The following is an 18,076-nucleotide window of genomic DNA, read 5'->3' on the forward strand; positions in this document are numbered from 1 at the left end:
CTCGCTAAGTGGATAAAAGCAGTAAACAGGGCTAAATAACTGAAGTCGGTTTGTGGACCACTGGCTTCATCATATGAGAGAAAACGAGATCTAAGCGCACGGTGTAAAGACTATGTGTAGAGATACCTTACACCGTGGCAGCTGTGACAGCTGACTACTACTTTTTCTTAGCTGACGTTTTATCGTTCGGCTTTTCCACTCCAGCATCTTTTTTTAACATCCTTGGGTGGGCCACCCAAGAACCTCCTTGCCTGTTTCCAGGAGACGTGTGCGAATATATATTCGAAGATTCGAATAAATAATCGAATAGTGTTATATTCGATTTGGCATTCGAATCGAATAGTGTCTGTTCGAAATACCAAATATTTTTCCAATATACACTCTTCAGCATGGACGAAAAACCCCGAAGTAACGATATGTTGGAGCATTGAGGGGTCATTTTTGTACACGCTTACATGCATGACTAACAACAAACGCAACTGTTATGGGTTGCACGGCGGGCTCGCTTGCAATTTATAGCTTCCAAAGGCATAGCGCATCCAAGACGGGACGGCGAATGACAAGTAGACAGGCATAGGCACCAGGAGGTAGCCAGGGGGGGGGGGGATGCTCAACTCTCCTGAAAATTGTCAATTTTGCTTGCGATATAACGACACTAAAAGAGCACTTCGTTACCGAACCCCCCCCCCCCAAAAAAAGGCAGAAATCTACACTTTTCGGGCTAAAGTAAGCGCTAAAAGAAAATACTTCAGCGCGGTGTTGGAAACTGGGTTTTGTTGGGGTGGTGTCCCAGGAAGTGGTTCCGTTGCTGTGTTCCCACGCTGACGTGTGTAAAATGAGTGGGTGATACCGCCCGTCTGCCGTCCAAGCATGTGTTTATAAACATTGATACCAATTGCCACCCCGCCGAAAGCTATTGCTACGGTACGTACCTCCTCCCCGATCGTCGTGTTCTTTTCAAACCTTTTTCCCGTGTGTATTCTACGGCTACCGTGACAGTTCTCGGCCCACTGGTTCGCAGACATTTTCGTTTTCTGGAGCTGACTGGATGCGCGAGTCCTACCGATTACGCTCACTGAAACGCCTTGTCTCAAGGCCGTCAGTTTATAACGAGGAATGAAGGGCACGGCCCGTGGTGGTTGTGTGTGGCTGTATTAGAAGAGCCTTGTTGGTAGCCACCGCTGGCTGTTCCTTGTCGGGACGACCCGAGAGGCCATTGCGAAACCAATGAAAAGGACCGTCACAGTTGGGCGAGCGCGTGATTGCAACCAGCTTCGACAGCTTGACGACCCAACCGTGCAGTGCGGTTTAGGATCGTGGTTTACTCGTTATCGTGAGAGCTTCTCGCGGAAACTGGTTGTCGTCTCGCGACTGCGCGGTGACAGAATTTCAGTGACACGACACCGCTTCCCGTGTCACTCTACGTAATCCATTGATAAAGTTTCGCGCTGATGTTGCAGACGAGATAAGAAACATAACGCGCATGGACAGCGCATCTTTTACTGCACGTTGTGCGTCGTAACCACTTCTTTTGCGCGATTTTGGCGTATGTGAAAGGTTCTCCTGCGTGTACGGCAAGTTTCGCTAGCCTAGGGAGTTGCATTAGTTCAATCGAGTGCCGTAGGCGTAGCACGTAGGAACGTAGACGACCCCAGGAACGAATGGGGAGCGGTTAAACGCACGACGAAAAAGAAGTGAGGAGCACGCCCGGTTGCGGAGAGAAAAGCAGAGTTTGAAAAAACAAGCAAAGTATAAGCGCCGTCGCCTCAAAGCAGCTGAGTGCACAAGCCGACAGGTGTTTGAGGCTCTGAGCGCTACGTCAGCTTAGCTGCAGAGTGTACGCGCGCATTCCGAGGTGGGCTAGCTTTATTCGTCAGGAAGCAGCAGGCTCGACAGCTCTCAGGACCCGCACGAAAACGTCTCTCCAAGTAAGTGGCGACAGGATTTCGTTTCGGTTCGTAAAATCAAACGCCCGGATAGAAGCGAAGCCGGTTCTGCCTTCACCAGCGTCAACGACTGTGCGAGGTTTTGTTGTTGATGTGTGCGGAATGTCGCGACCTTCCGCTTGTTTTCTTAGCAAAACAGCATTCGCATCCCCGGAAACATATGCTCCTCGTCTTGAAGGGGAACGCGTTACTGCTTATTGCGCACGTTATCCGAGTGAAACCTCGTTTTCTGTTTCGATTGTTCCGTCACTATGACATTTACTTACTAGTACTGCTTTTTTTTTTTTTTCATTCAACCACGAAACGAAACTGATAGCAATTGTTCTATAAGACGTTTCCGGTTCGGGGGAAAAACAAAACAAAATGTACGCTGCGTCGTGTTGGAATAAGTTGCGCGCAGCAAGCACACTGTTAATGCGGATCTTGCGACCGGTCAATGAATTACACAATTATGGCTTTAAGCGGGTGCTTGGCTGCGCCCTCTTTATTGTCCGACGCAAAACTTTAATTCATTAGTTAACTGATCAGCTGTTGCCGACAGTCTTTCGGTACTTGTCTGGCGAGTGTTTCGCTACGATATCGCTTCGCCAGTGGACAGGTCCTTGCAGTCGTTAAACCTTTGCGCCTAGCAACTAGCCGGCTTAAGTTAATGAACTTGTGTTAAAATGAAGTGATAATCATTGTAAGCCCCAAATTCATGACAGACCAGTATCAGTGGAAACATTTTATGCTCATTTTCGTTATATCCGGCACACACACACACACGATATATATGTCCCGTTCATAAGCTTGGATGCGATACGAAGTACTGTGCTTAAGCCAGCAACTCTGAATGGACTGCCAAAAAGCATCCTGGAATTGTTTCGTCAAAGGAAATTCATGGCAGCAGCTAACCAGAGCCATCCTAGTTCAGTAATCTTGAGAATGAAAGAGTACTGAATGCGACTCTTTCTCGTTCGTCAAGAATAGGTTGCAAGTTCTGTGAACTTTTCGCAGTACTGTGTTGGCTTGTAGTCATCGGCCTAAATCAATTACGTGGTCTTTCCATGTTAAAAAATAGAAAATTTCAGTCCCTGTGCATGAGAACATGTCCATATCCACTGCAGAGACGTTGCAGTGACGCAACATGCTCTACGTCACCAGTGGCTGCTACCATGTACGTGTGCGCCTTTGTTCAGCCCACAAGTACAAACATTATTCCCGAGTGTGCCGTGTCGCAGCTTTCTACAGAACAGCTGCTGCGTAGATGAAGCTAAACGCACTGTCTTCAGATTTTCAGCTGTGCCCAGTGCCTGCAGTCATGAACAATCCTTGTGCTTATGCACATGACCTTTTAGCAGGCAGCATGCATGCATCTACTTTGGTACAAGTTTGACAACAGCACTTTTTGTACCGCTGATTTCATATGCAGCTGAAGCATGCGAGTGTATGAGTGCATTTCGTTTGAGTAGTACGACCATGATTCATCCTATACAGCAAGCGCTTGTGAGAGTATCTGTGTCGGCTGAAAGGTGCTGTGGAGAGAGGGCAGCATTCCAATAAGTGAGCACTCAGTCATCAAGCAGTCTGCGTCAGTGAAGGCGGCAGTGTCTACGTCTGTTGTTTTCTCAACCCTGTATAGAAAATATGTGGATGCCACGTCTACACTTCCTTTCCTAACGTACAGTTTATTGCTCGCATTTTAATGTCAAACAGAATTGGCAGTTGTTTATTTATAAGTGTTCCTTAAATAACCCCTCAACTGTTTTAATGTTTTAAGAAGTTTTTTCCTTCAAATGGTTATTTTTTTTACTGTTGGTATCGAATTTTTTTTTCTAAAAAGCAAGGTTTTGCTGTTAATAAAAAAAATTGAAATAGCTGCAAAGTCATATCACCTTAATGGAGTTCATTGTTTATTACTCATAAAAAAATGCCACCTACCTTTTAATAATTTTCCAAACAATTTTGGAATAATAATTCCAAACAATGCAAAAATCAGAATGCTGTCAAATTTTCAGCATTCTGAGAATGGTTTTATCACTCTAACAATGACGAAAAGCCTTTCCGTCAAGCAGACGAGCTAGGCTCAACCAAAATGGTTTGGGGACAGTTTGGTAAGGACGAGCAATACAGTGAAGGTTTTAAGCCTATTTTCGTGTCTAGTAGAAACGGCTGTCATGGTTACTTGGTGCATTCATTACTTTTTCAGACATGCTGTTGTTAGTTTGTCTTTTTTGCATAACTGTAAAAAAAAAAAGGTTTTTCTCAGTAAGACATGATAGTCTGAAAATTTCATCTGATAGTTTACAAAGGGCAACTGTACAAACCTTAAAGGAGCAGTGACATCAAGTTTACACACGTCAATATTTTTGCATCCACATGTAGCTATCGACCCCCTAGTAGTGATTCGCAACTCAAAATGCAACGGTGGTATGAATAACTATCTGTTATGTTAGTTAATATGACCAGTATCGACTGCAATTCAAAATTAGTGGCAAGCCCGCCTGTTTGTAGCTCTGGCAGCGCTGCCTCGTTGTCACCCTGCAGACCGTGCCCCAGCTGATCACGTGGCCACAGAAGGAAGTGACATGAAGTTCAGCTGACATTTCGTCTGCTAGGCACACATGTGCTGTCATGTCGTTGACACCAGCATCGCCGTCGTCATTGTCAACAGTGTTAAATATTGAAGACAATATTCTGGCATTGCGAATCACCCCAATTCACATCGTCGCGACTTATTTTTGCATTGACCCTTTGCTAAGCAGCGATTCAGAAATGGGCGATTTCCAAGCAGCAGCGAAGAAGTGCCTTGGGACGCATGCTTGGGCCATGCTCGCTGGTATGTTGCAAATAGCTATATTAGAGAATTTTAGCGTATACGGCATTCTAGTAACGCAAAGGGGTTTATGAAATGTTGGGTTATCGGTTGATGATATTGACACCTTGTGATGCTTTCGACAACCACAATGATGCATACATTTCTTTTGCCGAGTGTCCGGGACGACAAAAAGTTTAACAAGGCAACACATTTGGAATTATGCCGCTGCTGCGAATGTACGCCAGCCGGGAGGTAGAACACGTTAGGTTTCTACAATAACAATTCTGTGCTTGCCAGATTCTTCTTTGCACCACCAGATGGCCCCATCTATCTGGCCTCTTCACGTTTACTATGGTAATCCAGTGTTACGCTAACACAAGGAAGTCTATGGACGGACTAAAATTCTCTATTAACGCTCTTTGCGTATTACTTATTGGGAATGATATTTCTCTATACTCTACTTTTCTTTACTAGCTCTACTTTGATAGCTTGTGGTCATGTTGGCGTGTATCGTACGCGTAATGAAATGACACACTATTTCCGTGCTGTAAAGAACACAACTGCAGCTCACAGCAGTTCCCCAACATGCTGATTGACAAGCACAAGACAAATCTTTCGAAGCTGCGCAACGAAGATCAGGAGTGAGGAGGAGCCACTAAGAGTGAGAGCGTTTCTAGGCGTCTGCGCCAGATGCCACCACAATAAGAACTCTCAGACCATCGACATCGTTACTAGCGCATCATCAGGACGGTATGGGTCACACCGAACATGTCACAGTAATGTCAATGTCGGAAGGTGCTGAATGCCCTGTTGAACTTTCGTACACTGTTTGCCCTCAAAATAAAGTAACTTCCAGTTGACAGATACCATTAAAAAGTGGCCAAAAAGACATGCATAACCAGCAATCGAATGAACGGCACATCTCAAGCTTGAAATGTTATGTCTATGCCCCTTTAATCCTGTTACCTAGCCATTGTGTGTGACTGATCTTTCTTCTTTGATGGTTCCGGCTTCATTGAAAAGAGCAGCTTCGAAATGTTGTCACGGGTTCAATCCCAGCTACGGCGGTTGCATTTTGATGGAGGCAAAATGCTAGAAGCGCATGTACTGTGCGATGTCAGTCCACGTTAAAGAACACCACATAGTCTAAATTTCCGGCGCTTTCCACTATGACGTGCCTCACAATCATGGTGGTTTTTGCATGTAAAACCCCGGAAATTATTATTTAGGGTGAATGTTACTTACAAGCAATGATGAGTCATATGATTCAGCTCATTGCACTTAAAATTTCTAGCTCTGGGAACTCCACTAATGCATGATATTTTGTACTTTTCACTGCAGTGAGCGTAGAGAACACAGTCTTAGACTTTTATTTGTTTTGAGAAAACTATAGCTGCTTATGCAACGCTATATATGTTTCCATTGAATGCAGGGATTAAATCATGGACGTAGCTTTTATAAAAACACACATTATGTTTAGTAAATAAGGAAATTTTTTTAAATGCAAGATTTCCTGCACATTTCTGTGAAATCACTTGGGTTAGGATGAAAGGCCAACTAGATTTCATTATTTATTCATGGGTGCCGCCATTTTGGTCTATTACGCAAATGATTTTCCAGTGTTGTGTGTCGTGACATCAAATTAAACAGGTTGTAAAACATTGGACACATCCATACAGCAGTTTCAAGGGTACGAGCCTACTATAGTATTGTTCAATTACTGTTCACCGATACAAATGGCAACGTTAACATTAAGCCCAAGTTGGCAGCAACTAAGCGCATCTGAAAATAGTCTATATCCCGTCGAGCGATCTTACTGAAGCTGCAGGACAGGTTATTGTCAGTTCTTGATTAATGGCCTTTAGGGACCTTCTGGGCAGACAATGCAATTTCTTCGTGGTTAGCAGACGTGGCACAAACGCAATACTGCAACCTTGGAGACCTTTAATGTGCCATGGGCACATTTTCTGCGGAGACGTGCATCCATTCATATTTGAAACACTAACTTTGCACAGAAAGCACTCTTTCCTGTACTGCCTGAAAACAGGCTTTTTGTGTTGTTTGAAATTTGATGGCAGTTGGCATTTATAATGAGCAGAGGTTGCAAGGCTTCAGATACAGTGGTTAGTTAAAAATTATCTGTACTTCAGTCGTCTTGGTAACTTTTGTTAAGAAGGGTCTTTTATGCGCTTTGAGTACAAGGTCTCTGCTTCCACTGTCATATCTGTGTAGGTTAGACCGTGCTACGTTGATCCTGCTGTAGCAGTGATGAAAAAGATTAACTCTAACCCAGTTCTGTCTCGCACGAAACGGAAGCAGTCTGGAGCAATTATTTTTACTTTCAGGTCAGACAGGCGTGTCCGATAACCTTCATGAAGGTTCGGTGCACTGTCTGGGAAAACAAGTTGCTTGTCAAAAATGAGTGCCTTTTGAATTTATGCGGTACTTTATGTCGGAGAATACAAACTCCTGTCACCAAGGTTCTGTGTGGGTGTCTGTGACAGTTGACAACATTCAGTGCACACAGCCCGTTTCTGTTGAGAATTTTGACGTCTTGACAGATGTGTAAACTTAAAAAGCACCTGGATTGAAGATGGACATATTTATGACCTTTATTTTTTCATGGAAACGCGTTGCATGCATTTCTTAATGAGAATGCAGATAACTTGTTTGCCCTCGTAATTAACTTCTAGTAATGTGCACCTGCTTAAACCATGTTTTTAACAACTAGCTCTCAGGATTTAGTTTACAGCTAGTTCAGTGCAACCTTATGTTTGTGTGTGATTAGCTCAGTTCAACCCCTTTGATCTCTACTCACTGAATTTTGTAGAAACATGTAACACTTTGCAATAAATATTGCTGTTTTAAACGTTTATGGCATGCCGCATTGCAAACTAACCCCTTGATGTTCAATGTTGTACAGCCCTAAACTGCATTTGCTCGAAGCTGTAAAGTAGGAGAGCTTATGAGTTAGTGAGATGAAAAGTACCGAGTATGGAAATAGGTGGAAGAGAACGTCTCACTGCCCCTTGTTACTCATTATAGGGTGCAGATGCTTGGGTCACTTGCCTTGTGATAATGAAACCACAACTGGGTGCTTGCTGCTGGCTCAGATTTTGCTTTGTTGTCCTTTGCAGACATATGGCACCAGTAAAACATTGAAAAGTGGGCAGTTTGTACGCATTGAAACAGAGGACTCTTTGGTGCTCTGAGCAGATGAGTTTCAATTCCATCATAGAAAACAGTGCAAAAAAATGGAGGCATGGAGAGGACCACATGTACACAGCACATAATGCAAAAAATAGTGATGCTGCCAAGTGAAGGGCATACGTCCCCCCCCCCTCCCCCCCTTCCATTTTGGAGAATGCTTGTGATGCTCAGTGAACTCTCACTTGAGGGAACTTAAGGGACCCAAAGAAATAGTTCACTTAACTGAAAGTTAACTCAACTGAACATTCACTAGAATACGGAACAGCATTGGGCACAGCAGATGTCAAGTCAAGTGTGAAATGCAATTTATTTTTTAAAGAATTCTGTAAGCAAAAATATGCCATGTATGTTAAATGTTCTTGTAAAAGGCTGCCGTTGCCCTTAGAAGCGAGATTCTCTTGATAGGCAGCCTCATTGATTCTCGAATAGGCAGCGCACAAAAGGGCAACGAACACGTACACAAAAAAGACGCAAACACAAGCGCTGTGTTTGCGTCTTTTTTTGTGTACGTGTTCGTTGCCCTTTTGTGCGCTGCCTATTCGAGAATCATGGCTCACCAACTAGCCCATCAGTAAATTTTAAGCCTCATTGAGAATGTTTTGTTGCAAAGGATGTGACAAATCAGAAAAACTGCTTTCCTTTTTTTAATACTAGAATACATCTTATTGCAAGGCATTATGTTTGCATTCTTAACTGTATATTATTTGAATAACTCACCCTGTTCACTCATTGGGGCAGTGTAAGTATAAGTGCATTGACTCGCTTCTCATATTATGAGGTAGTGGTATTTGTAGCTTTGCAGCTATTGACTCCTGTTCTGTAAAGAGTCCACATGTGAACGTAGTGTAAGCAAAATATTTCTTAGACATCAGTTTGAACTTTAGTTGATTGTTAGTATTGCGCTTATTGTAAATTGTTCGTACTAGCGCCATATTACACATATAAGTAAATGCATATGTAACATACACTACACTGGTGTAGCCAGGGAAGGTTCAAATCCCCTCCCCCCACAATTTTAAAATTTTGAATCTTTGTATATACACGCATACATACAAATGCATGCACGATATACATATAAACTAAGGTTGAACCCCCCCCATGAAAAAACTTCTGGCTACGCCCTTGATACACAATGCTAAGTTTAGCATCGATGATCTTTCTTGTGTATGCGTGTTTGCTTTGAATGTGTAAATGTTGTATACTGCTCCCAGCCTAAGTCACAAGATAAGGTACTGTTCTCAGAAACGGCGTTTGTTCTCTTTTCAGGTAGCAGGTTGCAGGTTGCACCAAACCAGAGTTCCTCCTAGACGCAAGTGCCGCTAAGGTATCTGCAAGCATGGACGACGGATTCGATCCATGCGAGTGCATCTTCAGCCATGATGCCGCCATGCAGCGACTCATCTCATTGGTGAGCGATCGCACCTCATGTTGCAAAGGCGTTGATGTAAAGCCGTAACGTCGGCTTCATTTTATTGCAATAGCAATTATACGGGCACTAAAGGTGTGCTGTTGCAGCAATGCTGCAGCATCAATGTTGCATGCATAGCTCGTGCTCATGGGTTTTGAAGGTCTCCACACGTGCAACGCGCAGTTCATTTGGCCACCAGAACAACCTAGCCAAGCAGATCCCCCAGTGACCTCGTTATAGGCGTGTTTGGCATTCCGCAGAATGACCATTCAACACACACACATTAGCATTCCTGCTAATTGGCTGTACGCATTCCACACTATGCTACATACATTCGTCTAAGTGGAATGGGCAGGAAATGTCGACGTTTAGTTAAAAACATTGCATCCTTTTAGTGGGTGTTGACAAATGCGGATGGTTTTCTATGTTTTCTATCAATCCTGGTCTCGAGCACGATGCAATGTTTATGGCACTGCTGGTGGCAGTCCTCCTGATGCCAGCTTCGTGAGATGCCTAGTCACTGCCAGGGCACTGCGTGTGCTGCAGTGCAGTGGTTGCCTTGCATGCTATCTGAGAGCAAGGTGTCATTCCCTCATATTTTCTGAGTGTTGATTATCAAAGAAGCCCAAGTGCGAAAGTAAACCTCGTTATCACTTTTTGTGCGATGCTTTTCTTTTTATAGCAGTATCATGTTTTGTTGAAACATCCAAAGTTGATGAGAGTGCTTGCAGACGAGTAATGTAGTAAACAAGACGCATCTTCTTCACTAAGTTGCCTCATTACAGAAAATGGGATGGCTGTAACACCTTAGTAGTGTCAACATCGCACAGCTTGTCTTGTCTATCATGCCTGATCCATTGCCTGTCAAAGCCAGGTTCATCCATCAAAACACGTGTCAGTTTTTGAAGCTTCCTTGTGGATGACCCTATCAATGTCGGCACTCTTTTTCAAGTGGCATTTATCTGTGTACGCTTATCCTCTGTAGTATTTCTGTTCGGATACGCAGACAACACAAACTGTCTCTACCTTGATACCTCATGTCATGCTAATTATTGTATTATTTGTTTGGAACCTGCTTCGACTGACTCGTTATTTCTTCGTTTTGCAGCTGCGGAGCTCTCAGTCCGCCTGCACGGACTCTGAATGCCTACAAGACAGTAAGTAGCCTCGATCTTTTTTTTTCTTTTGTCGCCTTTTGCAAGAGACTTTAAAAACAATTCTATACCATAGTCCTCCCATTTGCTCCCAAAAAAAAAGCAAATACAGTCTCCCGCCATTGTGTCAAGATCTTACACCCCTTTCTAACACTCTTTTGTCCAGAAGCAAGAGCAGAAATTTAAAATTTATTATCTGCCACAGATTATAGTTTACCCGACAAAATTGGTAAAGTGCTGGCGGTATCTGTTACAATAACTTCTGCAGCAGCATAACATGATGGCTAGTGTGCTACAGGAACCTGACTCGGTTGCTTTCTGTTGAGGTCTTTTAACTGTCTTTCATTGTGCAATGTGGTGGCAGAGAAGGGTGGCCATGCATAAAGTAATGATTTTTTGAGCACATCCAAATCCAAGGTGGTGTATCATTGCTATGTATAAGGTCCTTGGTCCTTTTGTAGCACGTAGGGATGCAGGCTGCCATGCGCATCTCTCTGTGTTGTGGCCTGTTATGCGACTCAAAACAGAGATACTTGTGGTGGCACCTAGCATTCGGTTTGTGCACTGCTTAAGACAGTATGTACATGCCAAAAAGAACCTGTGCAGTTTTCTGAAAACCATCAGATCAATATCCTACATAAAAGCCTGGTCGTAACTTGTTATGAAATCTATAGAAAGTGCCTTAAAGGGGTCATGAAGCACCCCTTGGGCTGATTGAAAAAACACATCCTGCGGAAAGCTGACACGGCTATGAACTGCTCTGCCAAATATTACAGTCGTGCGCGCCGCGTAATGGCCACAAGCGGAGCGCGAAGTTGCCATTTCCCCAGGCACCCTCTTTTCAAACAGAGGCCGGTTCTCACTCTCGCCGGTGGGCGGGGCGTCTGTCCGCTGTACGTCGCAAGAGACATAGCATGCTTATTGGCCGATAGCCGACGTAAATCGAGAGCGGCGTTCGGATCAGATGCGCTTCTTGCCGCGGGGTGCCGCCACTTGCCGGCGCCGCACTCCTCAGTACACGGTAGCCGCACTCGCGCAAGCGAATCCCAGCGGGAGAGCGATCGCGTTTCATGACGCGCGCTGGCGTAACTTCTTTCCCCCATGCCATCCCTCCCTGTCTAGCTTCCAGTGCACTCGTCGGCACGAGAAAAGAGAGAAAGCGCTGGGAGCGTGCGCCAAACCCCCGTAACTCCGCTGATTCTTGACGGATTCGAGAAATTTTTGCGGCAATCGATTCGGGAGGCAGTACACTCCGATACTGAGGCCATTAGATCATTACTTGGAAAAGTGGTTCATGACCCCTTTAATTAAAGTCGGTAATTGCATGACACACAATATAAATATCTCTGTGTTTATCTAACTTCTACCTTTTCATGGTCAACTCACATCGAATACATTTGCGCAAATGCTTCGAGATCATTGGGCTACATACGCCGTAAGTTACATCATTCTACTAACGATATTCGTAAACTAGCTTACCTAACATTTGTACAACCTCAGCTTGAGTACACAGCATCCATTTGGTCTCCCCATCAGAAATATCTAATCGAAAAACTCGAATCCGTACAAAATAGGGCTGCACGTTTCATTTCACGTTCTTATGACTATAACACAAGCATTACACAAATTAAGCTCTACTTATCACTTCATCCTTTGCATAATCGTCAGGATATCGCCCTTCTATCATTGTTTCATAAATACATCTATAACACAGCATCATCATTTTTGCAACTTGAAACTCCACAATATAGGTCACAACATTTGTACAATCAGTTTAATTTCATGCACATTTACGGGAAGACTAATTCATTTAACTATTCCGCTCTTCCAAGAGCCATTCGCCTGTGGAATGACCTTCCTAACAACATAGCTTCCATAAGTAATACCCCTGTCACGCTGGACGTTTTAATGTCATTCGAATGGAATGACATTCGCACCTAATGACATTATGCGGCTGCTACACAGTGATATTTAATCTCATTAGAAACGAATGACTTAAGCAATCGAATGAGTTCGAAAAACACATTCGCTGTCGAAGTCGAACCGAATGTATAGTCTCTACACCAGAGACTACTTAAAATGTGTCATTTAGTATTCTCAATTCGACACGCATTCGCGCGAACATGCAATAATGTTTCTTTTTTAAAGGCGTCTGTGATTTTATTGAGCACAGGTGTACGGAAGGCTGTCGCAAAATGTTTTTACTCTCCACTTCAGTGGCATCTGGCCGCCGCCACTGTCGGCCATAATGTAAACAAACAGACGCCTGTGTGCATGTGTATCTGCAGCGATGGAATGAACTCCACGAGCGCACTGGACCGAGGTGGAAATGTCTGCTCTCATAAGGCTATGAGAAGACAATTGTGCGCAGTTTCGTTGAAAGCTGTTTTCCCGCATGGACGTGTGCGAGACCGCGTTTTGAAAGCGAACAAACGCAGAGCGCTCTGAGTTTCTGTCAAATCTCTTCTTCTGGCTTATGCGCGTTCCTTGCAACGCTAAGTACAAAGCAACTAAATGTTTTACTTGCTGCAGCTTAGCGTCGTCGTTCAGCGGTACTACAGTGCCTAGAATAGCGGTACTGCCATGTCAGCCATTCTATCGGCTGTGGCTACTGGCTAAGCGTCGTCTTGGCTTATGGTGGCCAGATATCCTGCGATATGAAATTTTTATCCGCGTTTATCTACCGATGCGACTTCCCACATGCCTTTTAAAATAAAGAACTTCGCTTTCATGCCACTCTACATTTACCTCCCTCAACGTTTCCAGCCATTTTTTTCTGAATTATCGACATTGATATCATGAACGAATGACATTACTTTTTCCTGTGTAGCACCGCCACGGATCGAATGGCATTCGTTGCGCCAAATGACATTCGAACCTAATGACATTAACACTTCCAGTGTGACAGGGGTATAACCAAGATAACTTCAAGCATCTACTTACCACACATTTGTTAAAATAATGCTTTATACCATACCTATTACATTGTCCTTTTCATAGCCTTATTGTTATTTGTGAGCAATTTTACATTAAATGTTTTTTTGTAGTAGCAGAGTTATGTCGCGTTCGTTCCTTATATTGCTCGTATTTTCATGTGCCACATTTTGTTGTGTATATGCGCTGTCGTGATTGAAAGTGTATTTTTTCCTTGTATCTCTTTATTGTATAACGCAATGCTCACTACGTTCCCGCATATGTTTCTGTAATATATTTTTTTTCTCTTCTTATGTATTTCTTGAGTATTTATACGCGTTCATTTTGTACACTGTTCAAACGTAATATTTCTTTTTTTTGGATTGCCCCCCTTACGCAACGCCTCCAGGGGCCTGCAAGGTACTTTTAAATAAATAAATAATTAATATTAATTGAACACTGACTTCATTGAGAAACACTTTATGCATTCAGCAAGGACATTGTAAGAATATAGGTGTTATGATTAACAGTTCTTGTTATTTTCCTATTGCACGGAAAATTTTGCTTGAGTGCTGATAATAGCTAGCCATTTCTTTTGTTCTTGTATTCTATAAACAATAAGCCTGTGGACTATAAGACACTAGTGGCACTTGCAACGTGGTCAGCAAGCATGACAAGTGCAGTGGACAAGCCATGTTTTGTGAACTTTATTAGTGAAGGACTTCATTTTGATAAAGTTCTGAAGTCTTTTTTCAAGAACATTGTAGTAGAAATATTTACACCACATATTTCTTGCGTGGCACAATTAATGATGAGTTATTTTATTTCTTAAAATGGGCAGACAGTGTTCATGAAAAAAGTTGCTTCAGGGAATGTGCTAAACTTGCACATAATAAACTTTGAGGTGAGCACAAGTTTCAAGCCATGTACTTGTAAGCTCATGGCTAAATACAGTGGCATTCACAGTGGGTATTAAACGTGGTTGCAATTCCTCACTAAGGATATTTTTGGTATCTCTGCTTGTCCCGGCAGGAATCGTTCGCACATCCAAGATTGTGTGTGTTTCATTCCCGCAGTGCCAGCGATGCAGCAGGCTGCCGGTGGCTCTGGCTTCTTTCTGGTCATGGTAGGGTGGATGTTGCTGGCCATGGCGCTGTACTACTTGCGCCCCAACTCACTGAGGAACCGCGGTGATGGCAAGCCCGACCGACAGGTGGGTGCCGATGATTAGGAAGAACATTTTATGGTAGTCTGGCAGGCTCTGATGGGGCAGGGGCAGGTTGGACATTGTAGAGAGCAAAGACAAGTGCACTGGCCGGTCATTCATTTAACCCTTTCCCTACCGTGAAAAAAAGAAGATTGTTCCAAATTTATGGTAAAAATTTTTTGGCTAAATTTGGTGAGATTTGTTTTTCTTAATAAAACGGTACCATTATTTCAATTTCTGCGGGGTTCCTTTGTTTCAGTAATTGCGCAAAAAATTTGTTCGGAAATGGCTTCATCGCATGGCAATACAATGAAAGCGGAGACACATATGGCACAACATAAAGTGCGGCCATCTAGTGTCAAGAAACACAACTGTGACGAGTGTAGTTATGATTGGTTCCATGCGGGACCAGTTTTCGTTGATGACAAGTAATCGTCATCGGTCATTTTGGTACAAAATCTCATGACGACCATACTCATCTCTGGGAGGGAAAGGGTTAAACCTTTACAGACTGGTGTTGTCTACAGGCAATGTGCAAGAATATTAATCTTTTCTCTCTTTTTTTGACAAGTTTCAGTTTTGTTTTGAGAGGGGATCCGAGTTTCTTTGGCTAATTGAATGACAGGCAGTGATTGTCACGTTAGATTAGAAGGCAAGACATAAAAAGATTTGGCATGTGACTCTTTTGAAAGCAATGCCAGAGGAGAGACATTTTTTTCGGTAAATTCAGGAGACTCGATGCACACCCTTGTTTCGCATCAGACGACACCCGTCTGTACAAATCTTGCAAGAAGCTGTCAGTGGCTTGAGTTGAAGCTCACTTATGGTGTTGCCTCGAGTCTATCCCCGAAATAGTTTCTGTAAAATACCTTTCTCTTTTGATTGAACATCTTTATTGTCACTGTTTTTTTTTTCTCCTGCTTTGATAAAAAGTAAGATACCCTAACTTCAGGCCATAACCTCACCGCTGGTTTTTCAGTGAGACATTGTGGATTTCAAGCTAGCTTTTATATTTAGGCCAGTGAAAGTATTTAAAACTTGCATTGTACAGTCTGTCTAATTTAGAGTACAATGTAGTTTGTTTTAGGTAATTAATACAAATCAACTAGCGCAGAGCATATGCCTTTAAATGTTGTGGCGAGCTGGTGCAGAGACTTAAAGGTGGCAATGTCGTCACCCCTCGTACCTCTTTGCACCACACATAGCTTCACAGGGTGCGATCGAAGATTAGTCACTCGGAACTTGCGTTAAATTTCACTCAATTCATAATTTATTAATGGTAATAAATTGCAGTAGTTGCATGCACAATTATTTGTGAATGTGTTTAGGCGTGAGAAGACATTTTTTTTTAAATAAAAATGTTACTGGCATGTGAAAAAAGCTTCCTTTTGTAGTATATTGGCCCATGCAGGTGACAAATGAGGCACGTCGACTTCTTTCAAGTTAACTGCTTGCCGAATGGCTGCTCTCTGTCCCCCATTCTCAAATATCTTGCGGAACGCCCACTTTGTGACGTTGCAACAGCCTACTGCGTTCTATTCCGAACAAGGGTCTCCAATCTTGCCCCAAGTGGCTTCTCACAGGAAGGGTGGTGTTTTCTGCATTGTGGAAGAATATTTAAGAAGAGAAGTTCAGCGCAAATCAAGACTGACCACAAAGAATAGAAGAGACGAGCACTCGGGGGATAGACTCAAGGCAACACTTCTTTTCTTAAATGCTATGTACCAACTAGGCCCAACAAAAGTTTTACTAAAGTGGAAGAATACTTGACTGATACCAGCGAAATAGTTTTTCTCTTCAGCGTCCTCTCGGTGTTGCAGAAAATTGTGACATTGAGCATGCTATCTCGTGTATTCAGATAAGGGTGCTCTTAAATTTGCTTCAACATAAACATCAGGTGTGGGGACAAAGCGAAATTGAGCGCACGTTTTGGCCGTCATAGATGTGCTTCTCCTGGAAACTTAACTTTGCACATAACCTGTGCAGGGTCCAAGCAACGAGCCCCCCAGCGGCTCGGTCTTCTGAGGGACAACCCCAGAGCCCAGCCCAGCCCCTAATGGAAAATGACCAAGAGCTTTAGTTGGCGGCACGGGGGAAGGGAACACCGTTGTACTAATAACTGTCCTGGGCTTGTTTATTTTGGGGGAACCACCACCACCACCGCCACTCACAATATACCTGTCAAGTATGTGTACATAACGTGTACATAATACGCATGCACTGCTCTTACTTACGGGACACTGGTGAAAAATGTACACAGAAAAGCTATGGACCACGGTATGCACACGATTAGGAACTGCACGTGCAAAACTGTTGTTGCAGAACCACGCGCTTGTGTATATACTATGCTGCACGTCTTTCGCACAGCAGGCGTTGTTTTGTGGGATTTAACTGGGAAGTGTTTTACCTTTCTTTGTTACTTTAGCTTGGAATGATATACGCACATTTTTGTTGCCCCATCTTTTTTCTTTATCTCTCTCTCTTCAATTTGGGAGCTGTTCACTTGTTGTTCAGACCTTGCACTAGACTTTTTTTTTATTTTAAGCGACTGTACAGTGGAATGTGCTCTTTCGCCCTGTGCCCAAACGACCAAGATATGTATGAAGACAAAGACTCGTTTTGGATCATTTGCAAAATAAAATTTGTGGCTGGATGACACATTGTTCCAGTTTTTTTTTTTTTTTTTTCTGTGCATGCAACTGCCTGTCTATGGTGAAATGTGACTGCATTGTAACGAACCACGACTGTAGCACCATCCTATCATGCCCCGCCTTAAGTTCACCATGTTGAATGTGGTGCTGCTTCATACCTGGAATGGCAATTTGGAATAGCTAATAATTGGCAACTGCTATCTTTGAGCATCCTATCAAACAAATCATGAGTGTCTAGGTGATCCCTAGTGCAGTTTTATCTTCTAGTACTGCACACACAAGTATACATGCCAACAAAACACCTACTGTATGTTATTTACTGCCACAGTTAAGGGGAGACGCGGGTCTTGGAACGGTCAAAAATGGTAAAAAAATCGATTTTTCGCAAAGCTTATTTTCGAGGCGTTTGTACTTCTGAGCACCTACTCTCAAATTGCTAACGCTAAATTCGGTCGGGAAACGCGATAAAATCGGCTTTCAAAGCACCCCGGCAGCACTAAAATGTCCCCAAAAGGACGAAATTTGTTCGAACTTCCCGCGCGCGCCATGAGCGTTGCAGCGGGCCGAGCGCCGCCATCTTGGGCTAGATTTGAAGCTGTTTTCTTTGTGCACATTTTGCGCCATCTCAAAATGGCGTCGCTCAAGCAGAACGGCCGCCGTCGCGGGTTTTCTGAAGGTCGTTTCCAGGCCACTGATTGGCTCTCACGCGGCGCGCTTTTCAAGCGCGCCTTTCCGAGTCTCCCATTGGCTGGCGCGACCGACACGTCATTTTTTTTTTCTTTGTGTTTGG

General features: G+C 43.4%; 1 protein-coding gene across 1 annotated transcript; it reads left to right on the forward strand.

The window, feature by feature from the left end:
- The first annotated feature begins 1,749 nt into the window (after nucleotides 1-1,749).
- Nucleotides 1,750-17,291, forward strand: LOC119390110 (small integral membrane protein 14). The gene is made up of 5 exons (XM_037657658.2): nucleotides 1,750-1,928; nucleotides 9,220-9,361; nucleotides 10,470-10,518; nucleotides 14,505-14,641; nucleotides 16,622-17,291. Exons 2-5 carry the CDS (start codon nucleotides 9,290-9,292, stop codon nucleotides 16,658-16,660), a joined length of 297 nt encoding a protein of 98 aa, XP_037513586.1. The 5' UTR covers nucleotides 1,750-1,928; nucleotides 9,220-9,289; the 3' UTR covers nucleotides 16,661-17,291.
- Nucleotides 17,292-18,076: the final 785 nt, after the last annotated feature.

Source organism: Rhipicephalus sanguineus, chromosome 4 (genome assembly GCF_013339695.2).
Source record: "Rhipicephalus sanguineus isolate Rsan-2018 chromosome 4, BIME_Rsan_1.4, whole genome shotgun sequence".
Lineage (NCBI taxonomy): Eukaryota > Metazoa > Arthropoda > Arachnida > Ixodida > Ixodidae > Rhipicephalus > Rhipicephalus sanguineus.